Raw genomic sequence first — 17,825 nt, forward strand, 5'->3', positions numbered from 1 at the left:
TATTGTACTGGACTAAGTATATCTGAAGTCATTATGTGTTAAATAATATGAAAGTCTTCAGTGGTGTTGGTGATTTTCTTGCACTGCCGTCCGCTCGCTCGAGAACGATATACAGGTACAAGAAGCAGACGCAGGCAAGTGAAGCGGAAAGTGGAGCAGACTAGCTTTCAATAATGTGTGCTCTGTGAGTTTGTATTTTACTCGTTGAGAGAGGATTTCACTGCATCTTATAATTCCTTATAAGTTATTTTGCACTAAATGTCAGAGACACAATCAAGTGTTTGTGATTTTCAGCCAACACATTGGAGATCCAGGGATTGGCTAAACCACTACCACTCTATTGCATGAAAGGGCACAAATAGTTTTACATGTTTTTTCTTCTCATTTGTGGTCCCTCTACTAGAAGTCCAATGTGGCACTTTATCCTCAGAGATGAGGTCAGTGTAGACACTGATTTTTGAAGAAAGCATTACTACTGGTTGGTGCGGGTGTATGATGGTTGTCTGACGTGACGAACAGCCGGAGACCTTGGCAGACTGTGTGTGTAGCCTATAGAGACTGTGGGTAATGCTAAACAAATCTGAGAGTTGAACAGACGTCAGAGTGACCTGTCAGTGCACTACTGTATGTCTTATGACGCATCTCAGCATTTCCAAGGGCAATTTGTTGCTTGAAATACCTCCTTAATTAGCAAATATTTCCACTCCAGCTCTCACTCCTTGTTCTCTGTACTGTGGTATTGTTGTAATCCTGCTCCTAGGATGTGTAACTCTAGCCAGAAAGCACAACATTTTACAGTTTTTTGAAATAAACGTTTGTGAAGATTAGAATAGAGCAGCGTAGCCTGCATAGACCTGGCCTAGTTGTGATTAGTGTACATTTATACACTTTACTATGTAAGTATCCCTTAGGACTGCATAAAAATGTAAGGTATGTATACATGTGCCATTCATTCATAATGTATGGACCGTCAACCTTACTTTTATAGAATATAAGCACACTGAATAGATAAACCATCCCATGAACCATTTTTGTCCAAATGTACCTGAATCCACAGATCTAAACATCCTCCATTTGTTAAGTCATATTTAGTACACAGCACGTATTTTGAACACCCTGTATGGTTTGCTAGTTTGTATGTTTTCAGTGCAACACTCCACAAAAAATGACTCAACCACTAATGCCGTTTTCTAAGTGTTATTTTTTTAATATGATGCATTTGTACAAAAAGCCATAGGCCTACATGTTTTGATAATAAACCACTTAATTTATTATGTCAATAAAAGAACACTTGATGTGACTGTTTGTGGTTATTGTGCTGTTAAATCCAAAGAACAGGAGAAACACCTACATGTCCTCATTTCTACACATAAAAAACATCTCAATAAACAATCAAAAGTGTTCAAAAGTGTTCAGGGTGAAGCTCCAGCTCCTTTTTGATCCTGTTCTCCACCAAAAGACTGAGGTTGGAGTCTGTCATTGGAAGACTGTAACTCACAAACACTTGCTTTTTGGTCTTCTTCGCTGCAAAACAGTCAGAGACAGACAATTATTTCACGTTTAGTTTAGATAACACACAAAACTGCTTTGCTATAGTAATTACTCTGCTCTCTGTCACTTGTTATTTTTAGGTTAATGCACCTTGTCAGTGTTTTGCATGTTTTAACCTACTTATTACAATGGTTATTTTTCAATACCAACCCTTTTCCACAGCGTAACACAGGATTTTGTGTGTTTGTCACACATTACTGGTTTTAATTAATTTTGGGGTGGTATGAATATCAACTTGTGAAGACCTGAAAGTCGCTTGACATCTGAAATGTATCACATCATTACTACCTTTATATTTGTCAGGCTTGTGTTATCGTTTTATGGCTACTTAGTACAGACTTGTCTAAAAGCAGATATGATGAATACTGTGACAGATGACTAAGTATGTTTCAAGACTGCATATTATGTACTGAAATGAAAGATTGGCAAAACACAATAGCAGGATTCGGAGAATACATGATTTCTGGCAAATGGGCTAAAAACTAGAAAATAGCTTTTTAATAACTTATTATAACTGTCTACATTAGCAGCAATAGACACATAAATCCATGCACAGTCATATAGAATTACCTAATCTCTGTGCCAAGGAATTCGGTGCAGTATTGGATGGGTCCCCCATGACTAATGTAGATACAGGCATTGAATCCTGCAGAACAAAACAACAATAAGAAAACAACAGTTAGCTCTGACATCCAAAATAATGTTTTATTTTCTTAATATCTGTGTGTCAACCCCGGTGTTCCCAAAGGTTTTCAAAATAAAGGCAACAGATCCCAAACACATTTCTGATCATCTTTTCTACCAGTGGCTCCAGATGGAGGACAGCTCAGATGTCTCTATGGTTTGTGGTACAGTCAGAGGATGTCAACGAAAAACTGGACTGTACTTTGGGCAGCAGATTTATTATATTTAGACTACCAAGGACCCATTAACCAACCGATGGCCCCGTGGTGGAGTAACACTGAATCATAGGGACCTCAAGATTTGATCATGGCCTTCATCTTAAAGGGTCAACCCATCCAGATCACAGAACTAGGTATACTATTTAGTAAAGGGATAATTAAAGAAGTACTGAAAAGATTTCCAACAGGTGACAAATTTATATAATCTCAAGTTCTATATCATAACATCGCCCACCCATAATCAATGCGTATAGCTTCGGGATGTGAACACATGAGCACCAGAGCTGAAAAGTGTTGAAAAATAAAATACAAAAACCAAAAAGCAGCAACAAGTCTTCATAGAAAAAGTGTCTCATACACAAAATAATCCATACAATTAATTTGAAAACTGTTGTGTTGAATAAAACTGTAATTCCTCGCCAAATGGGGGTCAAATGGGATAATGTGTACTTTAATTATTACTGTGGAACACAGCAGCCCATAAATATCCAACAAATAACTTGTTGGCAAATTCCTTCAACATACATCTGAAGACTGAGTAGTAGTTTTATTTCCGAGGAGTGTACAATAACCAGCACCAGTGGATAAACACAAACACACCAGGACACCGAGTGTCCTCAAACTCCCATAAACCCAAGTAGATAAAACAAAAAGAAACTGACATGTTTTACTTTCTACCCTGTTTAATATGTATAGGCCGTACTGCTTTCTTTTTTAATGCAATTTTATGTCAAGCACTTTGAGCTAAATCCTGTGTGTGTAAGTTACTATACAACGTTTTTTTTTATTATTATCCCTACATGATATTACATTTGCATCAAAGGGAAACACTCATGTGAGTTGCCGTGTGTCTACTTACATATTTGCTGCTCATTGAGACCGCCAGGTTGGACAGGACCGGAGTCGAACCGACCCACAGCAGAAACCCGCCGCTGAGCTTCATCACGTGGAAGTGTACGACCTGCTCCAAAATCTTGTCCGAAAAATTGTGCACCGTAATGGCATCAAACACCGCTCCGTTATGTGTTTCGTTCATCTTGTTAGCTAGCTGGCAACCACTTGAACTCGTGCTAGCTGTAAACAGAAACAGCTACTTCCTGGTTTAAGTAAAGCGGCAGCCCAAAGCAATCGATCATCGATGTGATGTTGAACTACAATAAAAAGACCCCATATTTACTGTTCTGTGTCGATTAAACATTAAATATAAATTAACATGTACCGTAACAGTAGGCACCACTTTAATAAAGGGCTTATAAATTGTGAGTAATGGATTTTTAAATGCTAATGAATGATTTTAAATGTGAAATCGTTAACATTAGTCTTAGTAATCAATTGAGCAGCTAATGTTCCTGCCTTTTCATTACTTAATTTAAGTGCTTTGTGGGGGACACATTTAACAACTAGTTCACGTTATTGACACGTTACAACATCTTAACTTCAGATTAGTGATGGTCAGTCTCAGTCAGCAGCTACAGACACCGTGACTGACAGAGCTAGCAGCTAATGTTGCAGCTAATCATTTCACTGTTACCTTAGCCTTGTATTAGCCACAATTACAGCAGAACAGAGTTACATAATGTGAGAAATAAGTCACCCACTTGCTGCATAAAATAGGCTATTTAATTCTACAAAAAAAATTACATTGAAATTTTAAAGTACAATATACAGTACAGAAGTTGAATAATTGACAAAATTAAGTCTCTTAGTGTGAATATTTGCAATGAGCTATTAGTCAGCCTGGTTCTTCTCCACAAAATGACAAAATGTCATTATTTCACGGTGTCAATCTTCCAGAAAGTCTTCCACCAGGTTGTTGAATTCATCAGCATATCTCAGGTGGAGGTTGTGTTTGCCCTCTGGCATCAGGTGTAATCTAGATATGAGACAAAAACAGGGGCTTATACACATGTCACATGTGTCATTGTAATATTGTTGTTTAATTGTATGTGTGTGTGTGTGTGTGTGTGTGTGTGTGTGTGTGTGTGGTCTCACCGCGCTCCCTTGATGTGTTTGAGGAGGCACTGTGGGTGGATGCTGGGCACCATGGGGTCTTTCTCTCCATGGATGATGAGGGTTGGACAGCTGATTTGGGGCAGAAGCTCCATGCAGATACTCCCTGACCAGAGGACATTTAGTAGAACAAAATTAAGGAGCATCTCAAATGTATTTCGCCAAATGTTCCTTGTGTATAAAAGAAGTAGAGATTCTGTGGCAGTCTTACTACATATTGTCTATAAAACACTACAAACTCACAGTAATTATAGATCAGTACCTTCTGGTCTTTCTTTAAATTGTGTGATCCCATCCACCCAGGCCTCCCAGGTTTCAGCAAAGACTTCTGCTCCATACACCTCCTCCATGGGCTTCCTCATCCTCGCACTCCACTTGGAGACATCACGCACCGCTACGCATTCCCACAGAAACCCATGCACACACACACACACACACACAGAGCTAAGAAAGACTACACATTTCGCACAGTTTAGGACGACACTGGAAGTTACCCAAGACAATGGAAAGTAGAGTAGGAGTACCATCGTAAAGCTCAAGGTCGTGTTGGGAAATAAAGGCATTGGATCCCCACACAACCATCTTGCTGATCAGGTCGGGGTTCTTCGCTGCTGCAATCAGAGCAGTGATTCCTCCGTCACTCCACCCAAGCAGAGAGAACTTGCCAAAGCCCAACGCCTGCCAATACAATGAAAATTACTTTAAATCACTAACAAAGTGTCTATTGTGTCCAATGCAACACATGCACTAAATAATGAACATACAGCGGTGAAGTAGCTTCCATTCCTTTAGCAATCGGGATTAATCATGTGTGTCAGGAAAAGCTATGACGTGCTTCCCGTATGCGGCACATAATGGAGTGACAATCAGCCACTCAGAGCAGTGTATGAAGAAGACACTATTCAAGTCATATTTGACTGTTAATGCAATGCATTTTTCATCTGAAGACAAAGTGCAGATCGGAAGAGGTATTTTGAGGTGCTGTCAATTCAGTGCATTATAACGGATATTATAGAGTTTTCACTATTATTCTGAAATTACAATTATAACTTTCCACTCTTATTCTGAATGCCAGCATCTTGCTTCAAAGTTTTCCTTAACTAAGCGTACAGTTTCTCCCTGCTCTGAGATTTACACCCCCCATGTTCCTTTTTCCTGGTAAACTATGCCATTCAGATTAGTAATAAACGTCACTGATCAACAGACTGAAAAGACCTTCATCAGATCCACCGCATCCTTTGCATCCCTCTCAAAGAAGTCAGGGGGGAAGTCTCTCTTGGGGGGGCGGGATTGTCCGTAACCACGGGGATCCCAGCCCACTACTGTGAAGCGTTCCTTATTCAGAGACTTCAGCTGAGGTCCAAAATCAGTCCGAGTGCTTCCTGTGGTAGAGGAGACAAGTTTAGGAGGATGTACTCACATGAGACTGAGATGCTGTGCGTGTCTGACAGTCTCTTCTCTACCGTTAAGAAGACGTGTGTTGTTGTATTTACCCAGAGCGCCAGGAAGCAGCAGCACAGCGTGGTCCCCTCTGCCTGTCTGCTCGCAGTACAGATCCACTCCATTAACACGCTGCCTGCCTGAGGCCACCGAGGAGCTGCAGGGAAGCAGACAGGTTGACGGAGGCAGTGATGGTCGTCGGATAGAATAGTTCCCTCTATTGAAACACATTGGCTTTAAGTTGACGGTCGCAGCACATGTTTGAAGAGAACTGGACAAATGGACTTCATGTATGACATTGCATTCTTCTTCTCTAGCGTGTGCATTGTTACAGCTATTTCCTGGCTTCTGTTTCTGCAGCTTGTAGCAGCTTCACTGTGTGCAGCTCCAGGTCATTGTGACCAGCTGTTAAACATGACTCATGCTGTTCAAGGGGCCTCTGTACTTTAATACTGATACTTCACTGTTTCTGAAGTCTTGTGGACTTTTTGTGCAGCTGTTCAAAATGTCCTGAGGGATAAGATCCTGTCGGTGTTTTACCCTGATAGCAAACGCTGTTAATTCAACACTGACTTGTGATCAAAAGGGTTGTCTATTCTAAATAATGAAAAATAAATCAATATGATTTCTGTTTAAATGGTTTATCACCTTCACAAGACGATCTAATACTTCAATTGTATAAATGCTTTTGAATGGCTTTTCATTTATTTTTTGTAGGGATGCTGAACAGAAACATAAAATATAATTAGACTGACAGCTGGTACTAAAACAGAACTACTACCACTAACAATAACAATAATTCCCAACATCCGTTTCCCTACAGATTATAAACACATAACTTCGTGCAGACTGCCTGGACACACTGCGCCATCTAGTGGAATTAAATCAAACCTTTCTCCAAAAAGGACGAACATACTGCTTCAAGCAGCGGAGGCATTTCCTGTTTTCTACCTGCAGCACTCCGCAGCTAAAGTCCACGTTGGAAGAAACGTGCATGTGAACTTGCACAGACGGCAGTTACCAGTACGGCTGCATGGCTGTCGCTGCTCTCTGAAAGTCGACTCTGCAGTTAAAGAAACGTGAAATCAACGCCATTCCTCCGGCGGTCTGTTGTGCAGGTTTTCTTCTGGTGGTTAAAGATTAAACAAAGTCTCTTTCTGACTGCAGATCCTGTAATCCGGAACAATCCTGCACTGCATGTGTTTTGATGGAGTCCAGGAAGTTGCAGTCAGTTTGGCACTTTCCACATCACCGTCTTTACTGACACACATGTTGAAGCGAAAGTACGAAACCGAACCGAAAGGCTGCATTCACGTGAAGGTTATCACATGAGACACGCTGGTAAAATGTCTCAGTTACACATTATGTCCTTGATATCCTAATATTCTACGAGCACGTTTCCTTGTATGTTATTTGGAAAAGGGGAAATAGAGACAATGATACAGTTAATGTAGTTTGAGTTTATAAGCATTTGTTTCCCAGAGGAATTTCCCCATAAACCCGAATATTAATTCATTATTCATTCAATATAGGAATATATATTTTGCATGTTCAGCTGATCTGCTGTTCACTGATTAGAAGACAGATAAGTGAAATTGATTTATTGGAAACATGACACTGCCTCCATTTCACACGTTGTTAGTAAACCAAACTAGTCCTTTCCAGGAAACGTCCTGTGAGTACAGTTACAGTACAATTAGAGCATCTTCTTTTCTATGAAAAATTAGGAAACTATGAAAGTATGGGACTTTATATGGGCTATGCACACACACACACACACAAAATGTGTGTTTGCCAAAATGTCATTCACAGACAGAAAGAAAGAAACGTTTGTTATTCTATATATTGACATTACAAACTATGATAAAACCACAACAGAAATCCAAAATTGGCATTTTAGAGGCGTCGTGCTGCATCAAAAGTACAGTCAACACTGTACTTCTGAAACATGTCATCAGTTCAAAATCATGTTCATAAGAAATTCTCCCTAAAATGAGTTTATGGCATGAGGTATCATAAAAGAGTATCACTCCACCGCTTTGGTCCTGACTTTAATAACCATGTATCTGCCAGCAGCTCTGTGATACCACATGCTAATATCAACATGCTAACATGTTCACAATGACCATGCTGATGTTTAGTATAAACTCAGTTTAGTGTGTTATCATGATGCACCACACACAAAGTACGGGAATGTCCTTAGTTATTACAGTTCATCCTGATGGGGACATGAATGTCTGTACCAGATTCCATACAAATACTCGTTTAAACGTTTCACTAAAAAATCACAAAAGTCAACCTCATGGTGGCGCTACAGGAGAAGTCAGAGGATCGCCAAAGTCAGTGTGATTCGTCCTCTGGGGACAAAAATTAATAGCAATCCAATAGTTGTAGAGATATTCAGTCTGCCAGAACGACAAACGTCCTCTGGCTCCATCTACTGCTCGTCTTCGTTTTATATCACCGTGAACTGAACACTTTTGGGTTTTGGACTGTTGGCGGAACAAAACAAGCCTGGGAAGTTGCAGTGGCCAGTTTCCATTATTATTTTCTGGCGTTTGATAGACTAACCGAGTTGCAGCCTCAGGACAACTGTGTGTAAGGACTTGACAGTGTGGGGATGTTTTGCTGTAGCAGATGGCACCTATGGATTATCTGCTCGGTGTAACAAACACACTCAAAGTAACTCCTGAGTTATTGTTTCCTCTTTCTCTTTTTAAAGGCCAATTTAATCATCAACATCTCACATCCTTTAGTGTCTGTGCAGCACAGCCCCCACTACCTCCTTCTACACACACAGACACACACCTACGCACAGTGATGCTCTGACGAAGGTGTTTTTCTTTTATACACCATCTATTCAAATAGGGCCCTTGTGTCTAATGAGTGATGTGTCTGTTTATCAATGGGTTTGAGACCTACTTCTCTGAGGCAGACAGGCAGGCAGCTTTTTGTAAACGCCTCCACTCTCCTCTGCCTGTCAGAGCGTCTGAGCTGTGCCACACACTGAACCACACACAGGAACACAAGACAAGACAACAGCCGGGCTAAAAATACCTGATCGCCTCAGAGCGATGTGTTGAAGATGTAACAGAATTTACTGGAAATGCAGCGACTGAAGTAGATTCAAGTGAATGTCCACTGAGAATCAACACAGATCATTACAATAAATGGGGGGGTTCTTCTTCTAAGATAAAATGAAGTTCAGAGGAAATTCTCATAAAATTAGAAAAAGTCCTGAAGTATCAAGCTGATAAAACAACGTTAAATGTGAGGATTTGCTGCTTTCCCCCGTTTCATGTTAACAGTAAACTGAATGTCAGTGTGTCAGCTGGTCGGTCCACTTCGGTCCAGACTGAAATAAATCGGCAGCAGTTGGATGGACTGTCATGAAAGTTGGTGCAGACGTTTATGGTCCCCAGGGGACGAATCCCTCTGACTTTGATGATCCCCGACTTTTCCTTCAGCTCCACCAGCAGAATGACATTTTTGTTTTAGAGTAAAATACCGAGACAGCTATCAGATTGATTGCCATGACATTTGGTACAGTTTTCATGGTGACCAGAGGATGCATCCTAATGAGTTTGGTGATCCCCTGACCTTTCCTCTTATTCATTTACTAACTGTAATTCTCCTCCACATCTTCCTCTACATGGTACAGGAATAAAAACATATCTGAATCGCCTCCACGCGTTGAAGATGTAGCGGAGTTTACTGGCATCGACACGTAGGTTAAAGCTCCTGAAAACATGGTCTAAAATCTGAATTATTTCCTATAAAATAAAATATTCACCATAAAATGTGCAACAATCAGAGTTAAAGTTTGGAAAGAACATTGTTAGTTATTATTTATTATTTGCGTAGTATTCAAAAACCCACCTGGCATGATAAACAAACATCAATATGACTGAGTCGCATTTTGGTATTGAAATATTGAATTTCAAATATTGCAAAAATCCTGATTGCTGCACAGAACTTTGTGACTTCACCTTTTTTCCAACCTCCTCCCGCCCACTTCAAACCAGCAAGAAGAGCACAGACGAAAAGATAAATACAGAAAATCTTTCATGTGAAATAACAGAAAGTTGAACTTTGGCAGACAATGTTGTGTTCATGTAGGACATTTCATCATCATCATCATTCTAAGAAGATGATTGTTTTTCAGGGCCTTTAAGCTAAACGGGGAAATTCTTAGTTCTAAGACAACTTCTCCGTCACATATACCTTTATTGCAAGTGGTATGTATTTTGAGCCTCATTGAGAAGTTCTCCTTGTACGGTATAACACCTCAGCAGATAGTGATAGCCAGGCGTGACCCGCCGTTGGATCTGTTCTCTGACCACTGGCCCTCAACCATCTTTGTCTGGCTGGTATGTGCCTATCCACAGTCCCATGACCCACTCCTGGTCTAAATATAAATATCCAAGCAGGGTGTTTCACTGCTAAGGTCACATTACGTCATCCCGAGCAGCATATTCTCAATCATGTAGCTCTCAGGGCGTGAGCTTCGGACGCGTGGCAGTCTTTATGATATCCTGGGTCAAACAAAGAAGTCGTCAGGGGCGGTTTGAAAACGATGTGACAGCTACTGACTGACTGGGAGACGGCTCCAGTTTAAAAAAAACAAATTGTGTCTTAAACTTGATGTGCTTCTCTTGAGACCTTTGGCTGACATGGGTAATGGAATAAACAAGGTACAGTATCGAATCTCTACACCTAAAGGATTCCTTAAAACTTTTAAAAACTTGTCCTGTCATACATTCTTGTTGTATTTTTATAGACTCTGCGTTCTTCTTTTGACTCAGTGTCTAACTTCCTTTAGGTGCTGCCTGACCTCTATCTCGGAAATATAAAAGGTAAACTGTCCTGCCTCTTGTCATTAGAGTGAAGATATGATTTAATTTCAGGATAATGTAGTAGAGTATGTTTCAGTTCCTCATACGGAGGGGCATGTGGTGAGATGCTACACTGAGCTCAGTTTCTATAGAGTGGAGAGGTCACAGCGTACAGCAGAATGATTGAAGTAGTATTTTGATGTTAAAAAAACTGCTACTACACTGTGTTGTTTGCTTCTATGTGTGTGTGTGTGTGTGTGTGCGGGGGTTGGTGTGTAACTCTCTTTCAGCAGCTGGAGGAAGGCAGTGTGGGTGGGGGTGCCCCGTGGGCTGGGGGTGTCCCTGCTGTGAACTGTATTCCACATCTTTCCATAAAGCAGCAAATGCAATCATTAGATTGATTTTTTCTTTTTAGAAATGTGTGCAGGCGTGAAATGGTGGCTGCATGATATGTTCAGGGAACCACTGTCAAATAGGAAATCTGACACCCTTCATGTTATCTCTGTACGAAAGCAAGTGCGAGTATGATGAAGAATAAAACAGTGTGAACAGTGTCCCTGTACTGCGCTACACAGGTAGAACAGTAACTACAGAAGCAGTGAAGTTAATGAAAAAACACTTTTAAGTTTAAGTTTTCAGGCAGAGTAATGCTTTCGTTTTACGCCTTTTAAGGCAAAAAAATAAAAAATATCACTATCACAGAACGTAATACCTAGAAACATCCAGACAGTCTTAAGCAGAAGGCTAACTACCAACAACATGTGTTATCTCAGCTTTCTTGTACGTTTTAACTAGTTTTATTAAGAAAATAAATTAAGAAAATACATTAAATTAATTAATTACTTCGTAGATTTAACTGTGTGATTTTATAGGTAGCTTTTCCACACCAAATTCTGTTTGTGTTAAAAGTTGACATGGCAGTTAGCCTACTGCTACTCTGCTAAGCTACTCACATTAGCTTTAACAAGAGTTTAGCGTTAACTGGGCTTTTATTCCATGTAACTGCATCATTTTATTAATGTGGAATGAAACTGAATTACGAAGATGTTAGTTTATCTAAATGGATATTTAGAGGTAAAAGCAAGGGAAATATCAACAAGTACATTTAGCTTTAGCTTTAGCCGAGGCTTTCTAACCGGCTAACATAGCTTCACATGTTGACTGTGTTTTGGCTTTGCAGGGCAGCGTCACCAGTCGGCGCTCAGCAGAAAGACAGTTCTCTGTCACCAGCTTTAATGTTGCGTCAGCACCTTGACACCCCATAAAAATATTTACTCCATGACCAACACACTTGTTTCATTTGGTGACCTTCAAGTCACTGGCTTACAGTGTAAGTCACATGATCAGATTGTGTTTCCTCTGCAAGTAACTCAAGGATTTGTATTAAGTACTCATATATTTATCTAATTTCCAGTTTATATTGTAAGCAGTTGTTTTGCAGTTTATACAAACTCTCATGGGGGTTAGTTTAATTGATTTGGCTGGCAGGAGGGTTCAGTACAGACTCATCTTGGTCTTGTATAAGAGGCATCAGCATCCTGCAAACTTGCAAAGCATGAGAAAAAAGTGCTCAACACACATCTGTCCAAGGTAGAAAACATTTGGCTTCCTTTTGAAGAACAAAATTTGATTAGAACAATTACTGTTTCTTGCTTTTGGCCCAAGCTGCTGGACTGTTTTAGAAACACTGGTTTTCCGGTTTTTCTTTCAGTTCAAAACAAGAGCAACACTTTTAAGCTATAAGGCCACATTTGCTTGGGAGACATTAGAGGAGGGGGGGGGGGGGGGGTGTTGTTGTTGGGTAGAAAATGCTTAATTTAGGTTGGACCTTACGTGGGCTGATCTGTGATTGGATGGAAAGAATATTTGAGATTTCTTGGTTTTCTTTGCGGCCCGCAGATGCACGAGATAAGGAGCTGTTGGCGCAGCACAACATCACCCACATCCTGTCCATCCATGACACAGCTGCACCCTTCCTAGAGGTGAGCTGCCGTCTCTGTGTCTTACATCGGCCCGTGTGACCCTCTTACCTCAGCATTAAACCGGCCTTAAAGTACACAACCTCCCCTGAACTCACCACTGTTTTTCCCCCTCAGTGTCCCTGCTGCTTAGTACTCGTTCTGAAAGTGAAAAAAAGCCTTTTTCTGACTTAATATCTACATTAGGGCTGCAACTAACAATTATTTTCATTATTTATTAATCTGCTAATTAATTGATTAATTGTTTAGTCTGAAAAATGTAAAAAAAAAAAAAAAAGAAATTGTGAAAAATGTCCATCACAATTGAGATGCTGGAAGCATCATTTAATTTGGCATTTTATTTCTTAAAAACTGACTTAGACAACTGATCCTTCATCAGAATTGTTAATTATCTATTGACTGATTGATTTATCATCTAATGGTTTGAGCTCTTCATTATACCCTTGTTATCCTCCTAGGTATCATCTGTTCATTATATGATATCATTGTGATTTGAAAAGTTAAATAAGTAATATCCTTAACACAAAGTCAGAGTTTTATCAAAGGCTGTTGAAACAGACCACTTCAACTGGTGTGAAAGTCACATGTTCTCATTTTCAATTTTGCACGGAAAGTCCTTTTTTCTTGCATCTGTCAAGACCTGGAATTCACCAAGTTTCATCAAGTAAGCAGTCATCTGACTGACTGTGATGCCTCAATATTGTTTGGGATCCCAGTGAATATCTGAAAATGTGTATGTTGTTTTCAGTCTGTGATGCAGCTGCGAGGCAGATGCAGGCGATTATACTGGAAGATATTCTTCACACAAGATGCTTTCAGCTCAGAGGCTTCAAGTCCATAAAGTCCTGAAAGTGGAACTACATTTAAAAAGGTTTCTGGCTCATCACGGCTGCATTTAGACGTGGAGATTTGTGTATGAAAGTGTACGTGAGCAAGTGAGTGTGAGAGGGAGAGAAAGAGGTGATCTTACTGTGAGAACCTGGTAGGTTGAAAGTAGAAATTTGCTCTCATTGGTTTCCATTTGGTAACAGATGTAAGAACAGACCTTCTGTACAACTGGAGAAATGAAGTTCAATTTAGCAGTTTTAATTTAGAGGAGACGTTCCTTTTAGAATAATACTTAATGACCCGTTGAATTTGAATTTAATTGTCATTTTATTAGAGCGACGTCTCCCTCTATCCGTCTCCGAGTCCGAGTCCGTTTGACTTGTTTTTGAAAATCTTGATCTTGGGTGTCCGCTTTCACAACTTTCATCTTTTCTTGTTGAAAGCGAGCATGAAAAGTGCACAGAGATCTCTGTACACTTTCTCCGTCCACCATGTATGTTTCATTGAACACTGAAGAGAAACAGCAACTTGTATTACAGTATCACTACCCAAACTGGTCAACCACCAAAACTTTTTTAAAGGTTTTGGGCTTTATGTCTGACTCCGGTGCTGCCCGTCACTCAGCAGCTCATTAATCCCGGCTGCTCTGCAAATCTTTGATCTTGATTGCAGGATTGTTCTCACATTTATATGGATGACGCAGCTTTTTGAGTTGTGTGGCGTAATGATGACTCAGGTCTGTTTTACCAGCGTAGCCCAAATGGCCAGATGGGATTGTTTATTTGCATACCTAACAGTCAAACTGTTGACTGATTGATTTCTTGGAAGACAGCACGATGGTTCCTGAGAGAGGAAGGTAGAATTTGCAACCACCAAGTCTCTAAGGTCGGCCGTGCCATTTACTGTACAGTATGTGCCTCTAATTAACATACTGCAAAATAAAACTGGTCAGTTTTATGGATCGAAATCTGAGCCTCAAAACGCCCATTTGCAAGTGAAGAAAATTAATTTCTGCACCCACAATTTGCATGCAGATTGTTTGGGATCGTATTCATGCTGCGTTTGATTTTACAAATCACTGAGTCACGGTCGCGATGAGGTTCAACAGCGATGGTGCAAAGATATTTGAGGACGTCTCCGAATTTGTTTACATGACTTTTTCTATCAGAAATCGCAATTTACAAGTTACATGCCCCTTCAACACGTGCACATGTGTCAGCGTTTATGTGTGTGTGGTGCATCTTTGTGGTTGGTGTGTGCGAGCTAACCTGTCTGGAGCACTTCCAGAGCTCGACGTGTCCCAGAGGGCTCAGGGGTTTTTGCAGCCGTGCAGTCATAACGGGACAAGGTAGTTTCTGTCCACTGCGTGTACCATCAGCTGCCAGGTGCACAGTACAAAAAACACACACAAATAGACACACACACACACACATGCACACAGGCGAAAATCGTTATGTCATGACCTGCCATGCCCGCAGGGTCAGAGGGGCAAGGTTTCAGGGGCCGTCCCATACACCGAAAAACAGGAAGTGTGTCAGACCCAGATGACCTGACAGGATGAAAACTCTTGTTACACATTGTTAACTGTTGCACATTCATTAATTCAACAGGTTTATCTGCAGAAAATGTCTAAAGTTCTCCCCCCTTCGCCCTCCAGGACATGACGTACCTGTGTATATCTGCTGCTGACCACTCCAAGCAAAACCTGTGAGTACTTACATGATATATATATATATATATATATATATATATATATATATATAAATATATATGAGGTCCACTGTGTTTTAAAGTCCTTCAATATTGGGTCTGATGTATGCAAAAAAACAAAAAGAGAACATTTTAATTTTCACGGTTTAACGGTAAAGAATGTCTGTATAAAATGTACTTTTCTTATGAACATGTTTTATTTATTTACAGTATTCTCATTCAAATTATTTAACAGTCCCATTACTGACTGAATCATGTAAACCAAAAGTTTACATCAATAAATCATACAATCTACAAAGTCGTCTGGTTGGAGGGCAGGTCCTGCTGTCAGTGTCTGATGGAATAAAGACTGCAGAATAACTAATCAGTACTTCGTTAAGTTGATTTAAGTAAATACAATACGTTAAATAAATCAGAGATGCTTAAGAAACGTGGTGGTTTAATTTTCTGTATCATCAAACTGTTGAGGCACATTTTAATTCAGTGTGTTTGATGTGATAATGTTACCAGGACTCAGTACTTCAGAGACAGCATCATGTTCATCCACGAGTCCCGACTGAAAGGAGAGGGCTGCCTTGTCCACTGGTGAGAGGGAATAAATCACCTAAATACTTTTGGTTGTTTTGTTCCTTATTTATTAATGAATGTATTTAATCTTAAAAACCACATGTTGAAACAATCCTTCAGTCTGACTGATCAAACAAGACTTTTCATTCTTATGTCTGAAAAGAATATATTCCTTTTTGTTTTAACTGCACTTCGTTATTTACTCTCCATCTATTTTTTACATTTAAAAATTGATGCCATTAAGTCTTAATATACTTACATTGGAGCAAATGGTACGAAACTGGTGCTATTTGCATTTGAGGATGTTGAAAGGAAGAAGCATAAATATCAGTTGATTTTTGTTTAGAATGAGGAGAATTTGCCTCGAGATGTTTACTGACTGGAAGTCCTCATAATTTATTAACCAATTTTCATTTTCAACCACATCACTGTCACCAGAGTGGACAAACTGTTCAGTTAATGCTTTCATTGAAGATTTCATCACCTTTCATCTCTTCTCATATCAAGCATTTAACCACAGCTTGAGGAAAAAAAGGGGGTTTCACTTCTTTGTACACTAAACAAGAGAGTCTGAATATGTGATCATTAGCACAACTAGCATCGTGCTGCGATGCTCTGTGCTCTCAGTGTCGCAGGAGTGTCCCGCAGTGTGACTCTGGTGGTGGCCTACATCATGACGGTGACGGGTCGCGGCTGGGTGGAGGCCCTGGCGGCGGTTAGGGCGGCTCGGCCGTGTGCGGGGCCGAACCTGGGCTTCCTGCGGCAGCTGGAGGAGTTTGAAAACACAGAACTGACAGAAGTGAGTGACACCCATCTGATCTCACTTAAAGTTAGGATCATTAAGAGTTCATTATATCGGATTTTTTTTCACATTTTACTGGCAGCGTCCGCCATTTCCTACATGGGATTCAAATTCTGCAAACACGTACTGGACTTTATGCGGAAGTCATGTGGAGGACAGCATTCATTGTGTCTTCTTTATTAAAACAACGTGACGTGACGAATGCTCTCGGCCAACAGTTTATTGCTCTTCTTGTGTTGCATTTCCGACAAAGTAGCTGCTTAAAGAGTAACGGCCAAAACGTTTCACTGCCCTATATAATATAAAGATATATAACCACACCCAACCGTGATGTCACTGTGTACTTAGAAGCCCTGGAGTACACGTCCACATCACTGCAGCAAAGTGAGAAGCGAAACCACTGGAGGTCATCAAAAACAAGATTTTCAGGGGGTGTTCAGTTGCTGTTCAAGGCTCGTCTACTGCCCCCAGTGGCACCTGTATAAGTATATAACTAAAAATATAACATCCTAAAAAGCCAGGGTAAGATTGAAATGAATTTCGGAGCATAAAAAAAGTTTGAGAGAAAAGTTCAAACCACTTCTGCACAACTGGTCAAACGCTGAGTGAAGTGGGCGTTTATCTGATTGTCGGTTTCAGAAAGTTACAATTCGGACATCCGAAGAGTGTGTTGGGAGGCGGGTTCAGATGCTCTCTGCTCTCTAGCCTCTACTGGAAACAGCCTCCATGCCTTTGATTGTCTCAGCTGTCATTAACTCATCTGACTCACTCTTACTCCCCCCCCCCCCTCCAGTATCAGGCCTGGTGGAAGGACCGATACGGGAAGAACTCATTCAATGATGACGAGGAGATGGAAAGCCTTTTAACTCGGAAATCTAACAGCAGTGCCATAACGACCAGCATCGGTCCTGCGCTGAGCACCAGCAGCACCTGAAAAACTGTCTTCTGTCGGTCTCGTCTCTCCTGGACTCGGCCGAGGACTGCGGGGGCTTCTGCTTGGACCGGTACACCCACTAAGACCAGACCAGCTGTTTGAAAAAAAACACTTTCTGTATTGATATGAAATCTTGAATTTCATGTTTGCAGAATGGCCAAGTAGTCATGTGATGGGGGGGGGATTTTTTTACTCACTATCTCAGCCGCCCCCCCCCCCCCCTCGTCATGTCATGTCCTCGCCTCTAACTGTCAAAACAACATGCAA

The 17,825-nt window shown here is 40.6% G+C and overlaps 3 protein-coding genes across 3 annotated transcripts; 1 reads left to right on the forward strand and 2 right to left on the reverse strand.

Moving 5' to 3' along the window:
• Window positions 1-1,189: 1,189 nt before the first annotated feature.
• Window positions 1,190-3,538, reverse strand: psmg4 (proteasome (prosome, macropain) assembly chaperone 4). The gene is made up of 3 exons (XM_070909425.1): window positions 3,313-3,538; window positions 2,122-2,197; window positions 1,190-1,524 (listed from the first exon to the last, which is right to left on the reverse strand). The coding sequence occupies exons 1-3, from the start codon at window positions 3,487-3,489 to the stop codon at window positions 1,403-1,405; spliced, it is 375 nt and encodes a 124-aa protein (XP_070765526.1). The 5' UTR covers window positions 3,490-3,538; the 3' UTR covers window positions 1,190-1,402.
• Window positions 3,539-4,096: 558 nt separating this feature from the next.
• bphl (biphenyl hydrolase like) lies at window positions 4,097-7,053 on the reverse strand. Its single transcript, XM_070909444.1, has 7 exons — window positions 6,925-7,053; window positions 5,957-6,060; window positions 5,679-5,845; window positions 4,988-5,141; window positions 4,726-4,857; window positions 4,446-4,569; window positions 4,097-4,326 (listed from the first exon to the last, which is right to left on the reverse strand). The coding sequence occupies exons 1-7, from the start codon at window positions 6,996-6,998 to the stop codon at window positions 4,236-4,238; spliced, it is 846 nt and encodes a 281-aa protein (XP_070765545.1). The 5' UTR covers window positions 6,999-7,053; the 3' UTR covers window positions 4,097-4,235.
• Window positions 7,054-10,576: 3,523 nt separating this feature from the next.
• Window positions 10,577-17,641, forward strand: LOC139288090 (dual specificity protein phosphatase 22-B-like). Its single transcript, XM_070909339.1, has 7 exons — window positions 10,577-10,597; window positions 10,726-10,759; window positions 12,638-12,720; window positions 15,203-15,252; window positions 15,766-15,840; window positions 16,450-16,621; window positions 17,418-17,641. The coding sequence occupies exons 1-7, from the start codon at window positions 10,577-10,579 to the stop codon at window positions 17,556-17,558; spliced, it is 576 nt and encodes a 191-aa protein (XP_070765440.1). The 3' UTR covers window positions 17,559-17,641.
• The last annotated feature ends 184 nt before the right edge of the window (window positions 17,642-17,825 follow it).

The sequence above is a fragment of the Enoplosus armatus genome, chromosome 7, assembly GCF_043641665.1.
Source record: "Enoplosus armatus isolate fEnoArm2 chromosome 7, fEnoArm2.hap1, whole genome shotgun sequence".
Lineage (NCBI taxonomy): Eukaryota > Metazoa > Chordata > Actinopteri > Centrarchiformes > Enoplosidae > Enoplosus > Enoplosus armatus.

Excerpts from the sequence above, each read along its gene's own strand:
- bphl (XM_070909444.1), bottom strand. The coding sequence starts at position 6,998 with ATGGCGTTGATTTCACGTTTCTTTAACTGCAGAGTCGACTTTCAGAGA. Across the intron at positions 5,846-5,956 it reads GCTGCTTCCTGGCGCTCTGG|GAAGCACTCGGACTGATTTT; the intron begins GTAAATACAACA and ends CCTCTACCACAG. Across the intron at positions 4,327-4,445 it reads AAACACATCAAGGGAGCGCG|ATTACACCTGATGCCAGAGG; the intron begins GTGAGACCACAC and ends TCTCATATCTAG.
- LOC139288090 (XM_070909339.1), top strand. The coding sequence starts at position 10,577 with ATGGGTAATGGAATAAACAAG. Across the intron at positions 10,598-10,725 it reads TGGGTAATGGAATAAACAAG|GTGCTGCCTGACCTCTATCT; the intron begins GTACAGTATCGA and ends AACTTCCTTTAG. Across the intron at positions 15,253-15,765 it reads GACCACTCCAAGCAAAACCT|GACTCAGTACTTCAGAGACA; the intron begins GTGAGTACTTAC and ends TAATGTTACCAG.
- psmg4 (XM_070909425.1), bottom strand. The coding sequence starts at position 3,489 with ATGAACGAAACACATAACGGAGCGGTGTTTGATGCCATTACGGTGCAC. Across the intron at positions 2,198-3,312 it reads TCTCAATGAGCAGCAAATAT|GATTCAATGCCTGTATCTAC; the intron begins GTAAGTAGACAC and ends TTTGTTCTGCAG. Across the intron at positions 1,525-2,121 it reads TTCCTTGGCACAGAGATTAG|CGAAGAAGACCAAAAAGCAA; the intron begins GTAATTCTATAT and ends ACTGTTTTGCAG.